The 18,019-nt window shown below is 32.8% G+C and overlaps 1 protein-coding gene across 4 annotated transcripts in view; it reads left to right on the top strand.

Annotated features, from left to right (window-relative positions):
• LOC118186278 (bifunctional 3'-5' exonuclease/ATP-dependent helicase WRN-like) overlaps positions 1 to 18,019 on the top strand; it is a 151,044-nt gene that overhangs the window by 106,119 nt on the left and 26,906 nt on the right. For all 4 annotated transcript variants that reach the window (XM_085824020.1, XM_085824022.1, XM_085824023.1 and 1 more), the window contains 4 exons: positions 6,190 to 6,372; positions 7,208 to 7,313; positions 9,470 to 9,523; positions 9,830 to 9,885. In XM_085824020.1, coding sequence (XP_085680146.1) covers positions 6,190 to 6,372; positions 7,208 to 7,313; positions 9,470 to 9,523; positions 9,830 to 9,885 — 399 coding nt within the window. The remainder of the gene's footprint in view (positions 1 to 6,189; positions 6,373 to 7,207; positions 7,314 to 9,469; positions 9,524 to 9,829; positions 9,886 to 18,019) is intronic.

Genomic DNA, 18,019 nt, shown 5'->3' with positions numbered 1-18,019 from the left:
GGGAAAATTTCTCACATCTTCAAAGAAGTTAAGGAATAAGCCAGAGCGACGTGAGATACTTATACCTGAAGTAGACATGATGTTATCTCACGGCAACCAATCAACTATCGGCACGACTCGGCTTTTCCGATGACGTAATATCAAGTTTCGTTTTTGCATCTTAATTAAGCTGGAAAAGTCCGTTCTTAATACACACAGTGGCAGTGAAAAACAAAGTAGAAGTAATTGCTATATCCCTTTAAAATAAGAACTAAACCTTATGTAAAAGTTAGAATTATTTCAAGAAGGAGAGATGATGCAGAAAAAGGGTTACAATAGGTCATATTTTCCAACAAGAAGAGCTAGAGATAAAAAAGGAGGAGCGAGAATCTTAAAAAAAAAGCAATTAAACATTGCTGAAAATAAAGAAGAAAATAAAAAAGTATGAAGGGATTGTATAAAAGCTGCTGAAAAGAAATTAAAACTAGCTCGCAAACAGAAATTAGAAAAGTTGGCTGCAAAAGTAGCAAAAAGGAAAAAGCTTTTTCCCTAAAAATTTTTAATCAGGGTCGAGTGAGACGGACAAAATAGTTATTTTAAATTCCTCCTTTAACTATATGTTATGTTATTTTGTAACTATATTATCTCATATGACTACTTTTTATGGTATTATATAAATATATTATTATTATTAAACTAAAAGTGAAGATAATTGAAAGCTATAGTAACAGTTATATATATATATACAGGGTGATTATAATTAAAGTTTAAGTTTCAAAACGCTATAAAAAAAGAACCACTCATGAAAATGACGTCAAATTTGAAAGGAATGTTATTGAAGAAGGCGGAAAGCGTATGGCAGAAGAAAAAATTTAGTTTCAAAAGTTAGTAACAGATGGCGCTGCAAGCGGAAGAAGACGTAAATTAAAATGTTAGTTAAATTTCAGTGTTATAAAGCCGCCAGGTACCAGGCTGTTCCTCATTTCGCGACTTAGGCGTTCGCCATGGGTGTTTCACTGCAGGACCGCGCTCTGCTGGTAAAGCTGTATTACAAGAATGATGATTGTGCAAGAGTAGCTCTGCAAAAATTCAGGGCACTGAAGGGTATAAAAGAAGGCGTTGGTCCAATGAGTGTCGTAGGTCTAAAGAAAATGATGCAAAAATTCGAAACGACAGGTACGAAACATCCTGCAATGCTATCCGTACAAAATTGGCCATGTGCAGGAGTTGCTTCCTTCTGACCTGACAGCTAGGGAGACGTTGGAAATTTTCCACGGCCATTCATTATCCACTTTCCATATGACCATAAGCCCATTTCCATATGACAGGATACGTGAATACCCAGAATTGTCGAATATGGGCAACAGAAAATCCACTGGCAACGCACCCCGTACCACTTCATCCTGAAAAGGTCACGGTATGGTGTGGCTTTACGGCATTAGTCATCCTACAACCATATTTTTTCGAGCAGACGGGTGCTTCCGGTCCTGTTACCGCAATCATCACTGGTCAGAGGTATGCGTCTCTTTTGCGCAACCACGTGATTCCAGCTCTGCAACAGCGTGGATGTGTGAATGAAATCATTTTTATGCAAGATGGCGCTCCTCCGCACATTGCATATCCCGTGAAGCAGCTGCTGAGGCGCCATTTCGGAAATGCTCGAATTATCAGCCGTCATTTCCCTACAGCCTGGCCGTCCCGATCGCCTGATCTTACTCCGTGTGATTTCTGGCTGTGGGGATATCTGAAGGATGTTGTGTTCCATGCTCCAATTGCAAATTTAGCGGAATTAAAGGCACGCATTTCGCAAAACATTCTGAACATCACCCCGGAGACACTGCGATCCGTTGTGGAACATGCTGTTTGTTGCTTTCAACTTGTTGCACACAACGGTGGACACCATATTGAACATGTTTTGCGACAGTTCCGAACTTCTTTGATGAATGGTTCTTATGCGGTATGCCGCCGCAAAACTCTTGAAACCAATCGATTTGTCCCTTCCGATGTGATATGTACAGTCATGCAAATAAAATTATTCAACAATTCTAATTTGTCAATGCGTTTTAATGTGTAACTGCCACCTTAGCCGTTGTTTTACGAAACATTTCTCGTTTCTCGTCGTGATTCTGCCGCTTACAGCGCCATCTGTTGCTAACTTTTGATACTAAATTTTTTTCTTCTGCCATACTCGTTCCGCCTTCTTCAATAACATTCCTTTCAAATTTCACATCATTTTCATCAGTGGTTCTTTTTTTATAGCATTTTGAAGCTTAAACTTTAATTATAATCACCCTGTATATTATCTCTAACACTTGTCATTGCCTGGAAATGGGCAGTAATATGTAACATAAATATGTATATTAGTGTGTTGTAATGTTGTGCACAGTATTCATGTATCAACTGTTAAATTAAGTTACATAAAGAGCATCTTAAAGAAGGTTAATTCATTACAATCTCTTGGTGATTTACTGATTTTTGTTTTACAAGTGGAAGATAAAATTAATAGCAAAATAGTAAGTACAAGTGTTATTTTAGTTTAATTATATGTATATGTTTAATACTTTTTATATTAAAAGGTTGACATTTTATTAAAATGTTTTTGTTTTTTTCTTTAGATCGCACGTGCGCATTTAGTTTTTTTTTTTTTTTTTTTTTTTTTCCCCCCCAACTTGCACATTCACGCCTGCTCTAATTACTGAAATATTTTATGCTTTATTATGTTAAAGACTTAAATGTTGTATATACATGCATGCAATTTTCGTTGAGCTATTAACCCATTAACCACCAAAACTACAAGGAATATTTCTTTTCTCATGAAAATAATAACAAATATTAAATTAAGCATTTATAACATAGATTTAGATTGAAAATTTAAAAAATGCTCTTACCTGTGGAAAAAGCGAGTGTTGCGTTCGCGCAACGTCAGCGGAATAAGACTACGGATGTTCAGTGAGTAGGATTGTACTCGTGTGATTTTTCTTTTAGTGGAGCACAGGATTACTTTTTATCTGTATAACATTTTATAAATCTACAAATCACTTTACTTGTAATTAATTTAATATTAAAATATACAGTATTATTTCTTTTACAAATACAGATTATTTCAATTGAAAGATTCCATGAAAAGCTTGATTATAATCATGATGTAAAGCTACATTACATACTTTGCATCTATAAACAGTCTGGCTTGGTACTCTTTACAACAAAGTCTTTTGTTATCAACGGACTTTACGATAAAATGTCTACCATCTCCATGCAACGTTTTTGAATGCTGAATTTACTAGGTCTTCCTGTTGCTGATCTATTTCTGGCTGATTCTACACTCTCAATAGGAGTTTGCAAAAGGAATAATGCAGTCTCGTGTCTGAAATCTAAAAGAAACTTTATATTTCCAGTAGTAAAAAGTGGTGATAGTAAGTTTAGATACGGTCTCACCTCAGATAATTTGTCAGTATTGTCAAATGCAAGTTCTGCTTCATATTCCTGTACTGCAAACATGATATCGATTCTCGTACAACAGGAACAGAAATGTCCTTATCAAAAGACTAATACATTTCTTCTTGAAGTAAAGAATGATATCCTGTAAGCAATAATTTTCCAATAAATCTTCTCATATAGGCTTCAGATGCAATAAATTCTGGGCAATTTTTTTGCTGGGTGTGTATATATTTGTCTGTTCAGTGAGAAGAGAGTAAACGTCTGAACCAAAAAGAAAATTGAAAATCTCTCCAGTAGTTTTACCTTGTATTTTGTCTTTTATAGTTTCTCTTCTATCTCTTTTTTCATGTTCTTCCTGAGACATAACTAACAGTTCCTTTTCTATCCACTTCAAGATTTCAGTCTTCTGCCTTTTAAACTTTTTAGTATGACTATTGAAACTTACTTCTTACGTCAATTTCAACTTCCCCAGCAGTATCATTTGGTAAAATATCATTATCATTATTTAAAACATTGCCATCCCTTTCTTTTTCGTCACTAGTTTCTGTAATTTCTGGGGGAACAACAACAATATCAGTTTCATTCTTGTTATTATTAACATTATCATCATCCGTTTCTTCATCAAAAAATCTTTGAAGGGCTTCTTCTAATATTAGATACCTTGTTCTAGGCATTTTTAAACAACCAGAGCATGAACCAGAACATCGAAAGGAATGAGTGAAAAAGGAGATTGACTACCCGTTTCCTGCTGACGTTGCGTCAGCGCAACACCTGTTTACCCTTCCTTCCCAACACAAATATAAACATCTGACTGATGTAATGTTCTGGTAAACGGTGACCTTGACTAAAAATAGATCACTCATAAAGACGACGATTCTTTCGTTAAATATTTTCAGCAAAAATACCCATTCGAAAATTTTGCTTAAAGTATGAGATTAATTATTATAAACAAAATGATTGTTGAAGGCAAATATTTTTTTACAGAAATAATCTTCATAATATTCCCTACACAAAATCATCTGCTGGTATAAAATATCTTAGGTAGTTATATTTATATACGCTTCTATTTTGACCGTTGCGTCAACGCAACACCAGCAGCTAATGGGTTAACCAACAAACTTGTTGTTTTTTTCATGCTTCTTACTGGCATGCTCTATATTGGTAACTGTTAATGATCAGACATCCCTTCGAAATGAAAGTAGGATCACACATGGGTCCCTAATGCATATCATTGGCCTATAAAAAGATTGTGAGCATTCTCTAGAAATGCATGCTAGCTTCAGTTATTGAAAATGAGAGCTGAATGAAGTTAAATTAGGCAGGATTATTGCTGCCCACTCATTTGATAATTCCATCTATGAACTATTTGGCAGTTCCCAGATTTTACATGCAATGGTGAGTGATGTAGTGATAAATTGCAAATGTTGAGGTGTTATAAAACTTCAGCCCTGACCAAGGAATAGAAAAAGACAAATTGGTTTCTTTCCATGTGTAGTAAAGTCAAGCTGCTGAGGTTTGTTAGAAACTGTGAATACAGGCATTGACATCAGAAAGTTACAATAGTACTTATACCATTTGTTTATGGGTGTTTAAATTCATATACTGGTTCCATGTGCAATCTACAGCACATAAATCAATTATCATTAAACTGAATGCTTGTTGCCATTGTAAGTAAAGCAAAATTCATTGCCCTTGATCTCTAGAATGATGTAAAAGCAATTTGTGAAGTGATAATTCACATTACATGTTGCAATATTCTGATGGATAGGTTTAGATGAATGCCAGATGAGGTGTAATTACCAGAGTTTCCACTGTAAAATGTGACAAAAAAGGGATTTTTGGCATAAGTTTTTGTTTTTGAGGTGGTTTTGTGCCTCAAATCCTGAATGAAGACTGTGATAGAATATCAAGCAATTCTGTGCTATTAAAAATTTGAAACTGCCTTCTATCATTTTTAACGTGACAGTTCACCGTTCATGAAGTGAGTGCCACAACCAACTTATGTGGGGAAATGCGAGTGAATGAACTCAACTGGCCAACCCATTCGACCATCTCTGGGATAAGTTAGAGTAACATTTGAGAGCTAGGCAACACTACTACCACAGAACTGTTCACCGCATTGCAAGAGGAATGGAAGAAAGCACTTGAGACACCTACCAAAACTTAGTGAAAAATCTCTTTCTAAGGATAGCCACTGTGACAGTGGTTTAACTGATATCGTACATTTGGCATAGTGATACAAATATCCTATAGGTGACCAGTCATAAATTCTAAGAAGTATATTGCTTGAGCATTTTGACAAAAAATCAGAGACTAGCCACTAATCCAAAGTTGTTTACTTTGACAACTGATGGTTCTGTCTTGAATAAAACAGAATTTATTATTAAATTTAAAAGTGACATTTGGAAATTTTCATCAAGTATTCCTATGAATTTTACATGTTAAGATATTTAAATTTGCTTTCTAATTAATTAAAACCCTTCTACCAACAGTATTGAAACTCTTCATAAAATTATGTTATTTATTAAAAAAAAAAAAAAAATTGTAACCAGCTATTCATTCAAGAACAGAGTTTAAGAAAAAAAAAATGTCTGTAACCACAGTTTTAAAATGTGCTTTTTGTATTTTTAATAGTTAAATTGTATTTATGAATATCAAGAGAAAAAGTATATTTAAAAAGCAAAGGATGTTGTATTATTAAATTATTGCATTCACTTTTTGTAGCATGCATTAAAATGATGAATATAATTAATATGTGTAATTTTTTTGTAGGCTTTTCTTGGCAGATATTAAGAATGCAAAATTTCAAGCACATAAAGCAGATATGATAACAAAAATGCAACAGTATTTGAATTCAACGCGCTGTCGAAGACAAATGCTTTTATCTCATTTTGAAGGACATGAAGTCACTAATGTTGGAGGAAGAGAGATATGTTGTGATAATTGTAGAAAAAGGTGTTTTTTTAATCATTTTGATTATTTTGCTATGTCAGTTTTTGTTTGAAAAGTTGAGTTGCTTCTTATTTAACAGTTGGGGGGGGGGGACTAATTCTGTATAAATTTCATAACCATATTAGAACAAGTTTAGAATTTTTGAGGGCATCTCAAGAACTATTAAACTAGGAAATTTAAATGGGGTTTTCTATTTCATATTTTTCATTGCTTTAAAGTATTTAACTTTTATGGCTAAGAAAATTGAAGTAAATGGCTTGAAGCTTATTTTTTAAATGTATTTATAAGCAACAGTGTTACTTTGAATTTTTTAATTGTATTTAAAAACATGGTACAAAATATTAAGTTTCTGATATGTGAAAAATCACAATAGAAAAGCATTTGAATTAAAACCAAATCCAAAATGTTTTTTAAGACATTGTGTAGTTTGAAATAAGAGCAGTGTTATCAAGTCTATCATTTTTTAGTTTATTTGTTTAAATTTAAGAATGAATGAACCTTTTGAAAAATTAAATATTATTTTTTGTTATAATTTCTTAACGTTTTGAAGTTGAAATAAAAGCTTGTAACGTAAAAAAGTTAATAAAAAATTTTAATTTCTTCCTGTTTAAGAAAAATGCATATAAATTGAAAAGTTAGGAAACATTTAGGATTTCTAATTGCTGGTTAGATCGAGAGCTTTTATGATTACAGTTTATCTAGATAATCTCTGTGGCAACATTATTAGTTGTTGAGATATACAGAGTTTTTGAAATAGTATTTATTAAAATTAGAAAATTTCTTAAAATCTGTTTCCAAAAAATGTTGTCTATATTTGTTTGTTCTGTATCCATTGTAGGTTGAAGAGAGCTAAAAATATTCTGAAGGCAGGATCCTCACAAAACAGTTTAGATGACAAGAAAGATTTCACTGAAGAAGCAAAGCTACTGTTTGCTGTCATAGAGGTGAATTTTACATTTTGAAACGAATAAGGATGCTGACTTTTTTCAATATTAATTACAGAAAATGTGCATTCAAAATTTTCTTTTCTGTGTGGTATGAATTACAGTAAACCGTTGCTGAACAAAATCGCATTTCACAAAGTTAACTCTCTGTGGGAAAACTGTGTTAGATATAATTCAGATTAAGAAAGTAATTATAAGTGAAACAAACCTAAATATTGTGATTAAAAAGGGGGAAATGAAATGAATATATTAACACAACCTGCGTGGGAAGCGACTAAAAAGTGGCTTTGTTCAGTTTGGTAGTCCAGCACAGGAAGCAACTAAAGTCGTTTTGTGCAGATTGGTAGTCAAGCATCGATAGTGACAAAAGTCATTTTCAACAAATTGTAGAGACATTAGGATATTTTGGAAGCCAAAGAGATGAAAAATTAGCAACCACCTTTGCCGGGAATCGAACCACGGACCTCTGAAATACCGGCTCAGTGTGCAGAACCACTACACCACGAAGGACGCTAGGAAAGTGGGAGAAATACCTTATATACTCCCCTTTTTAAAAGGCGACTAGGGTTTTAGGGGACCTAGTCGCCAAATCCTGGGTGTGGAGAATCATCATCCACAACCCTTTTAGTTCGGGCGCCACTGTAAAGACATTAGGATATTTTGGAAGCCAAAGAGATGAAAAATTAGCAACCACCTTCGCCGGGAATCGAACCACGGACCTCTGAAATACCGGCTCAGTGTGCAGAACCACTACACCACGAAGGACGCTAGGAAAGTGGGAGAAATACCTTATAAAATTATTGGTGAATTATTAATGAAGGGGTTTTGTAATGTTTTTACAATGAGGTCCGGTACACATGAGCACTAGCTCGATGCCCATATGTTTCAACGTTAAAATGTGCATTTTGAAAATGCATTCTTTTGAATGTGCTTTGTTGATGCTGTTATGCTATGACAAACATAGTATTCGGCACCCGGGCGTCCAGCTATGCATTGGCGTATATCTCTCAAGTAAATATGAAGAAATATTTGGAGCTTATTCTTCTTATGGGATAAGGATGTTAAGGACCGAAAAGAGTATTATTGGAACATGGAATTCCCTATAGTTTTTCCAAAAATAATAGCTAGAGACAGATTTCACGTGTTACGGAAGGCCTGGCACTACAGCTATTTTGTGCAGAAGTAAATTTGTGCATGAATTGAAAACAATTGCCTGCTAGCTTTTGAGAGTGGTTTCAAAACATCCACACAAGATGTGTTAATTTAAAGGATTTATTTTAGGTGATACAATTCTTTTTTTTTAAAATGGTGATTTTTACCTGGGAAATAACTGACACAATTCTTTAAAAGTTTTATGGTAACAACTACAGTTTTTCAATGCCTATCATAAAGTGTCATTTTCTTTCTTCATTTGAACCCATCTCCATTGCAAAATCATACAGTTCCCGTGCCTTATTCTGTTTTAACAATGCATATAATTTCTTGTAAAGTGCTTTTATCGTTTTCATCAACACCGCTTTTAATGTTGTCTGGTATTGTATGATTATTCATTCTTCATTAGTCTTTTCTCAATTATTATTTTTTTTTACTACTCTTTCTTCCATCTTTGATCTCTTCTTAAAAATCTCTTGTTACCAGTTGCCCTTGCAATTTCTTTGGCTTCATTTTCAATCATTAGAAGTCCTTAAAAATTTCTGATAACTTCTGGTCATAGCTGATGCAAGCAAACATTCAATACTGACAAATAAACATTGAATTACATATGAAATTCTAGTGTTGGACATATTTAGTGAAAAAATTATGATAACACTATATGCAAAATCATTTTCCACAGATCTGCTCGAGAAGGGTATACTGTACTTTTGTCAGATGTTCGTTCAAGTTTGAGATTGATTTTTATAATCTGCAATTTTTATATCTAACAAAATTATGTTGTAAGAAGAAAGATAATTATACTATCTAGGGTTTCTTAATACTAGTTCATTAAGCTTCAATTCAAAAAAATTCATTTAAAGAGTTGAAAATAAAATTTATTAATTTTAGTTATCTAATCGTTCAATAAATCCATTTGAATACTCTACAGTGCATTGTAATAGCTACTTCTTTTATTGTTTGTTAGTATCTGGAATTCTGATATTTTTGTTTTTGTATTATAGTACACTAATGGAAGTTTTGGACTGTCTGTGCCCATTTTAATTTTACGAGGATCTGTAAGTTGTTGCTATTAGATTTTATTTAGATAACTGTGTGTATAATTTGTGATGTGATTTTAGTATTTTGAATACAATAATTATTAAAATAAAATATTAAAATTGAAGCATATTTTGATAAGTATGTGTTTTCTTCATTTGAGGCATAAATCTTACAAGATTTTTATCTGATAAGATTTATGTTTCTTTCTTTCAAACTATTTAATAATTTAATTTTAAGTAACTCAGAATGTCATGATGTGTTTTGAATTGGTTGTATTGCTTGTAGCCAAAGTAAAAATGTTTCATGTTAATAATATTTTGCAGTCAAGTCAACGAATGTCGGAGCGCATGAAAAATTGTCCCCAGTATGGAATGGGCAAGTAAGTAATAATTATTAACATTATAGGAAATATGTCATTGTAAATAATAAAAATTCAGTGCAGGATATTGAAATATATCAGCAGTTTTATTATGATGTGTTATGTGCAAGCTGTGGAGAGGAAACTAATATGATACTTAATGTTTTTAATGCCTGGAAGCAGAGATTTCTATTTTCATTGTGCACAGAAATACAAATTTACCTCCATTTAAAATAAAAAAAGTCTGCTAACTCATGAACCATAATATCTAGTTTCTGCATGCCAGACCTTTTTTAGTATGAACTTGTAACATATAAGTAAATTCTCATTAGTAGGCTTTAGACTTGTGTCTAAAGCAAAGTAATATTGGAGTTTTCTATGCATGGTGTAATATGTTCTGTATTAAAGTCCTGATCATTCAAATGGATTTTAATTTACACATATTCTTAAAATTTTGCATATATTCTGTTAAAATATTTATATCTTGTTTTCATGTATATATTTAACTCTGCATCAGTGCTTAAGTTATCTTGGTAATATTTGGATAGATAGATACAAATGACAACTTAGAATTGTGCTTTGCAGCTTTATTGCTCCAAGGTTTTTTACAATGTTCATGTATACAAGATTAATAGTCTCAAGGTCATTGCAGGGGAATAATTCGTGAATTGATCTATCAGTCATTGCAGGGGAATGGGTGCCTGATTTTTTAATACTTAAATTCTGAATTTATGAGTTTTAAAAAAATGCAGTGTAGTTCAGTACAGCTTGTTGCTGCTAATCAAAATTTTGGATATCTTTTTCCTTATTTAATAGTTTAGAAAAGCAGGGTACTACCAAATCTGGTTCTTGTTCTGATGTGTAAATGGCAAGTGCTATGTGAAAGATTAAGTAATACAATGTTTTAATTATTGTTCAAGGTCATTTAAATTGCATTTTTACACACACACATATATATATTGGGTTGGCAACTAAGTAATTGCGGATTTTTTTTAGAAAATCAAAGACAATTTTTTCATGGAACTAAATAACTTTATTCTGTAATGTATTGCCCATTTTGATCAATGACCTTTTGCCATCTTTCAGGCAGCATCATAATCCCACGTTCATAAAACTTCTGGCTTTTATTAGCAAAAAACTAAATCAGGTACGATTTGACATCATCATCATTATTGAAGTTTTTATCATTCAAGGAGTTTTGTAAAGATCGAAACAAAAAGTAATCAGATGGTGCAAGGTCAGGACTATATGTTGGATGTGGCAAAACATCCCAACCAAGCTCCAATAATTTTTGCCGAGTGACCAAAGGTGTGTGTGGCCTTGCATTGTCATGATGGAATACAGCACCTTTTTGGTTTGTCAATTTGGGCCACTTTTTTTCAACTGCATTGTTTAATTTCATTAGTTGTTCAATGTAGACATCAGAATTGATCGTTCGGTTGGGTAGTAAGAGTTCAAAGTAAACAATTCCTTTGTAATCCCACCAAACTGATAACAAAACCTTCTTTTGATGAATATCAGCTTTTGATGTTGTTTGAGTTGGTTCACCTGGCCTGCTCCATGATCTTTTCTGCTTGATATTGTTGTAAACAACGAATTTTTCATCGCCAGTTATCAGTCATTTTAAAAATGGATCATTTTGTTCGTGAGGAACCCATGTATCGAGTTTTTGAACATAGCCAAGTTGTTTTAAGTAATTTTCAATGCATGTATGTGATACATGAAGCTTCTCTGCAATCTCACGTGTTGTACTGTGACGATCCAAATCGATTATTGCTTTGATTAGGTTGTCATCAACTTCAACTGGACGACCAGAGTGTTTTTCATCTTTGAGTGAAAAATCACCAGAACGATATTTGGCAAACCAATTTTGACACTGCCGTTCTTTTAAGGCTTCGTCACCGTAAACAGCACATAACTTTTTATGAGCTTGCGATGCATTTTTCCCTTTGTGGAAATAAAAAAGCAAAATATGACGAAAATGTTTCTTTTGATTTTCCATTTTTCAACGAACGCCAAACGAAAACTACGCAACCGATCAAAAAACTTTTTTTACTGATTGACAGCTGAATTACCAACTATCAAATAACAAAATGTGTTTTACATTTGTACTACGTCTGCAATGTTAAAAATTAAACTGAAGCCATCTATGAGTGAAATCCGCAATTACTTAGTTGCCAACCCAATATATCAAATGTTGAATGATCTTAAATTCACTTAGTACGAAAACAAGTTTTTCTAATACTTGCGCAATAGCTGCAAAGTAAGATAGTAATAATTTATTTAGTAGAAGTATCAAAAAAGAGGGAACTAACATGTAGGAAGTTTAATTCCGAAAATTGTGTTATAAAGTAACTTGAATGTAAATTATTTAAAATGTTTTACGGGAACTTGAATTTAAATCATGACTAATAAAATTTCAAACTTTGAAAAAGAAATTAAATTAAAAGCAAGTAATTATTACTATTGATCAGAAATTAGTTGACTTTTCAAGGGGAACAAACCAACTCCCGTTTAGTGAACAATAATTAATAAATGCGAAGGTGTTTAGTATATATATGCATAAAGGGTTTGTAATGGATTGAATGCACACAGAACTGATGTTAGCTTGATAAAATTTATCTTACCAAAAGGAACACTTTACATTTCTAGAACTTTCCACAAAGGTACTCATATAGCTTTTCTCAGTATCACAGACCGCAATCAGTAATTACACTTTGAACTACTAACGTTCACAATGCAGTGCAAAGCGCGTTTAAAACGCAAAGCTCATATGGAGTTTTCCTATGACCGCCATCTCTAATACGTTCTACTTCTTGAACTCACTGGAAAGCGTATGAGGGCTGGATATGGTTACATTTATATGTAGGGATCAATTAGAGTAGCAATTATGGTACACTGGATCAAAATGTCACCAAGTTTGGCCCCAAACAAGAAGACGATAAAATTCATTCAAAGGAATGAAAAATATTTTCATTTACAATTTTTATTTGTAATGAATTATGTCAATACCAATGACAGTTATACAAGGACTGGACCAAAATGTCTCCAATGACTTTTGGTAACAAAAAGTAGTCACCAATTTAGCAAGATAATCATTTACTTAATGTTAAATAGACTTGTCCAGGGTTCGTACGGTCCTTAAGAGTCTTTAAAGTCCTTAGATTTTTTGGAATCGATTTTTGGCCCTTAAAAGTCCTTAATTTTGGCCAAAATCAACAGAAGGTCCTTAATTTTAATCATCTGAAATTTCTGTCTGTTTTTACGACTGTCATTTTGAGTGTGAATTAGCATTTTGAGGAATATTTTTGGCGATTCACTGCCGTATATATGGTAATCTTTTGAATGGGTTCATGAGTTATAATTTGTTTCTGTTTCTAATATAAATGATGGGATACTCGAGTTTCTAAGCAAGAAGTGAAACATAAGCATTTTGAAATTCATTTTTTCTAGTAAAGAGCTCTTAAACAACCTTTTGCTTTTGGGGGTGGGAATTCTTTTATTAAACGGTTCTAAATTTGACGAATTTTCAACATTTTGATGATTTTAAGATCAGTTTCTATAGAAACTTTTTAATTCCAAAATCTGAGAATTTTTCGACAATTTTTTTAAAACATCGTAACATTGATAAATTCTATTGAAATTATGTTTAAAAAATAACATTAAAATAAAACATTTTTATTTTTCGCTGTCGTATTATAAAGTTTCATTTTGGCAACTTATACAATATTTTAAATCTGAAAAATAAACAAGGTATAATGCTATAAAGCACAATTTATGAAACACCTCTTAGCAAAATTAGCTATGTAATTAATTAAAAAGGTCTTGTTTTTAATTTTTTCATAGTAAGAGTTTTTCCCATGTAATTGTCTCAATATTCAAAATTTTCAGAATGTGCATCAGTTTTCTCTATAAAATTAATTTTATACTTTTTCCCTCCTACTTTTTTCTGAAATATTTCTGGCTTTTTTCTGTTACAGAAATGGTAGGGATAATTTTTCTTTATGATTTTAGACATTGCAGTTTGGAAAGTTTAGAAGGATTTGAAGGCAAGATTTATAGACCCACAATTCTAGAAGATTCGAGAAATATGTAACAAAATCAGAAATGTCTCCATGGTATCAACATGTAGTGGATGTATTTTACAGAAAGTTTATAATGAATTTCTTAATTTTTGAAGAACAATGAAAACATAATATTTGAATGTATTACTTCTGATACTAGAATCTTAACATATTTATCTTCTCTTTATTTTCTCTACTTTTCACTAGACAGAAGCATGGAAAGTATCAAAAATACTTCTGATCTTATCACATGGACAGGCATTATAGAAAGGGATTTTTTTATTAATAAAGAAATTGAAAACTTACAATTTAAAAGATTCATCTAGTATTTCTTAACCCCTTAACTGCCACGGAAAACGTACAAGATTCATTTCCCAGTGCCATGGTTTTTCACACAGGTGCGCATAGTTATGCGATGTATTAGGGGAAAATAAGCTGGCACTAGGCATTTTCCCACCTGATGCAGTCTCTGTGGATCCCAAATTCTGCTGCCTTTCTAAATTCTGCTTCCTTGTTCTTGCTCTAAATTCTAAAAGTTTTGCCATTTCTAGATTATGTTGTTCAGTATGTCACTAAATTCTAGAAATTCTGCCACATCAGCTCTGTAAACGTCCTTTACTATATATATTTCATATTGCTTCTGAATGTTCATATTACTAAAGAAATAAAATTAGCCGCTTTTTCTGTACATCCTAAATGCATTTATTGTTTTTTAGAATAACGGAAATCCTTAATTAAATCCAAAAATTCTAAAATGAAAAGGAAACGTGTTGAAAAAAGAAACTGAGTACTTATAAAGGAAATTACTCATCAAAGATATGTGCAACTATTATTATGTAAATTACCCAATTGTTTATGATTTCAACCTTTACTATAATTTCCCATTTCTATTTCCTCATATGATAGAGTTATTGAGCCAGATTAAATTACAATTAAATTGTATAATCTTTGATCACTAGTCTACATTAGTAGTTTGAATTTGACTGTTCTTGTTTAATTACGTCATCGTGAGCTGTAGTTGATTTTGTTAGCATCAGAACATGCCTTTATGTTCTAAGTTCTTTTTAAATAAGAGGCTTATTTAAACCTTTGTCTTATATTGTAGTTCATTTCAGACATAGCGATAATATGCTTCATGTCTGTCGGGGGATTTTGGACTATTTAACTTTTACCAGATCAATTAAAGCCTCATAGGTACATTGTGGAGAGGTTGACAAGTTAGGAGATGATGCACGCAGAAACTAGTGAGAGCATTGGTTTGCATATTGAGACAAATCTCTAATTGTTAGAAAAGATGCTTAAAAGAGAAGGAAATCGATATAAACTTTCAAATATGACCAACTATCATAAGTGTAAAATATTTAATGCTACTTGATAAATTGCATAGTTTATTTTATTCTCAAACTTATTAATTCATGTTTAGTAATAATGCATACTACTTAGGGATCTATTTTATTTTTAGGATGGTATTACAAAAGTGAAATTCAGGCATAGATAATATCTTTAGTTGAATTTATTCAGTTACCGTTTGCTCATAGGTCCTTAATTTTTTTCATTAATGGTACTTAATTTCCGTGTGCAGAAATGTGTACGAACCCTGTTGTCCTGTAATCTCATTTTTTGCCAGAGCTTCATATCTCCCAAACATTATACAAAATGTATTACAATTTCTCATATAATTTCAGTAAAACATTTTACATATATACAAAATTCGTAACAACGTATGTGAATGTGCTGAAAAATTTCTATTTTATGATGAAAGTTAAGTTTTGAAAGCTATGAAGGAGAATTGAATGTTTTGTTCGTAAGAGATAAAATCATATTCTATATTTAAGTGATTAATGTGAAAGTGTTTTCTTTCTTTTGCGTGATATAATTTATATATTTGTCTGTAATGTCTTCTTTTTACGAGGGCTATCCAGAAAGTAGATTACGTTTTGGAATAAAAAAATAAACAAAGTATAGGAAACAAATTTTATTATATACAGATGAAAGCCACACTCAAATACTACTTTTCTACATAGTCACCATACAAATTAAGGCATTTATCGTAGCGATGTACGAGCTTGGAAATTCCTTCGTCGAAAAATTCGGCCGCCTGCGCCTTCAACCACTTCGTTACCTCTTCTTGCAGCTGTGCGTCGTCATCAAAACGCTGCATAGCCAGCCACTTCTTCATTGCTGGGAATAGGTGGAAGTCGCTCGGTGCCAGGTCGGGACTGTACGGCGGATGAGGAAACAACTCCCACTTAAAAGATTCAAGAACTTTACGAGTGACATTTGCCGTGTGGGGCCGGGCGTTGTCGTGAATCAACAAGATCTTAGAGCTCAACATTCCTCTGCGCTTGTTTTGAATTGCTCTTCTGAGTTTTTGGAGAGTTTGGCAATACCTTTGAGAGTTTATTGTAGTGCCTCTTTCCAGGAAGTCCACCAAAATTACACCTTTTCTGTCCCAAAAAACAGTCGCCATCATCTTCCTTGCCGACATTGTTTGCATGCATTTCTTGGGTTTTTGGGGAGAACTTGTGTGCCCCCACTGCATTGATTGCAATTTCGTTTCACAGTTCACATGTTTCACCCATGTTTCGTCACCAGTAACGATGCGATCGAGTAAAGAGTCACCATCCTTATGGTAAGCGTCCAAAAAGTTCAACGCTGCAGCCATTCGCTGATTTTTGTGGTCCTCTGTCAAGATTTTTGGAATCCATCTTGCACAAAACTTGTGGTAACCAAGCTTTTCGCTGATGATTTCGTGCAACAAACTTCGCGAAATTTGTGGAAAACTCAAAGAAAGTTCTATTATTGTGAAATTTCGATTTTCACGGACTTTAGCATCGACTTTTTCGAGAAGTTCGGCGGTCACTATGCTGGGTCTCCCACTTCGATCTTCGTCGTGAACATTGGTTCGGCCATTTTGAAATCTTATGACCCACTGACGCACTCCACCTTCAGTGATAATGTTGTCCCCATACACTTCACGAAGCTGCCGATAGATTTCTATCGGTTTACAGTTTTTTGCAGTCAGAAACCTTATTACTGAGCGCACCTCGCGGGATTTTCAATTAACGCAGACATTTCAAACCGTCACAGTATCTGAACGGAGCACAGCACGAACCTCTCACTAGCACGGCTAGATGCAGACTGAGCTGCGCAACGCTCTGACCCCAAGATGGCCGCGCTAGCCCCGCCCCTAGCGGACACAGACGAAAACGTAATCTACTTCCTGGATGGCCCTCGTATATAAAAAGATAAATACCTCCCACACTGTTTTTACTTAACTTTTCCCTTTTTAAACCAAAAATGGTAATTCTTTTTCCTGAACCTGAGCAATGAGTCTGAGAAAATCATGTCATTAATAGAAGAAGAAGAAAAAAAAAAGTACTTTTGATCATCATTAATGCTCTTCTGTTGATTCAAGATCATCATTAATGCTTTTTGAAAATGCAGTAACTAAATCTGCTACTAACAGTTTCCTTTTTTGAATGCATTTTTTCAATAAGAGTAATGAAAAATATGCATTATTTCTAGCTTTTTATTTATTTGTTTAATTTACTAGCAATAAAATATTAGTTTTTCAGTCTATAGTTTTCTGATGTTAATTTAAAATTTTCTATCTTTGATATATATATTTTTTAAGTTTGTATATAATGGTAATAGTTACACACCACTTCTGTTTGAGAGATAAATGAGTTTAAAAAGAAAATCCATAGAAGTTATGTCCCTTTGCAAGCAATTCATAATTTCCAACTTTTTAAATTATTACCATCTGTATGCAATAATAATTTATATGTTTATAAAATACTTGTATTGAATTTATATTTGTATTTAATGAATATTAAATATACATTATGCAAAATAATTAAAGAGTTAAGTATTTTATATTCTATGAGATATTTTTGATAGTCAGTTCTTTTAACTGCTTTAAACAATTTTAAGAACTTACTGCTGCTCTTCAGCCAGATTATAATGCGTGCTTATAAAAGAAAACTATTTTCATTTACAACAAAATTCAATACAGTGCATAAAAATATAAAATCTGAAGGCTTTCGGTTTTTGTATTATGCTCAATGGGGCATTTTTTTAACTCGCAC

Source organism: Stegodyphus dumicola, chromosome 9, assembly GCF_044657685.1.
Source record: "Stegodyphus dumicola isolate Sdum_Otavi_A_Nest chromosome 9, ASM4465768v1".
Taxonomy (NCBI): domain Eukaryota; kingdom Metazoa; phylum Arthropoda; class Arachnida; order Araneae; family Eresidae; genus Stegodyphus; species Stegodyphus dumicola.
Note: the sequence above shows the minus strand (reverse complement) of the source record. Positions and strands in the feature narration are given on the sequence as shown.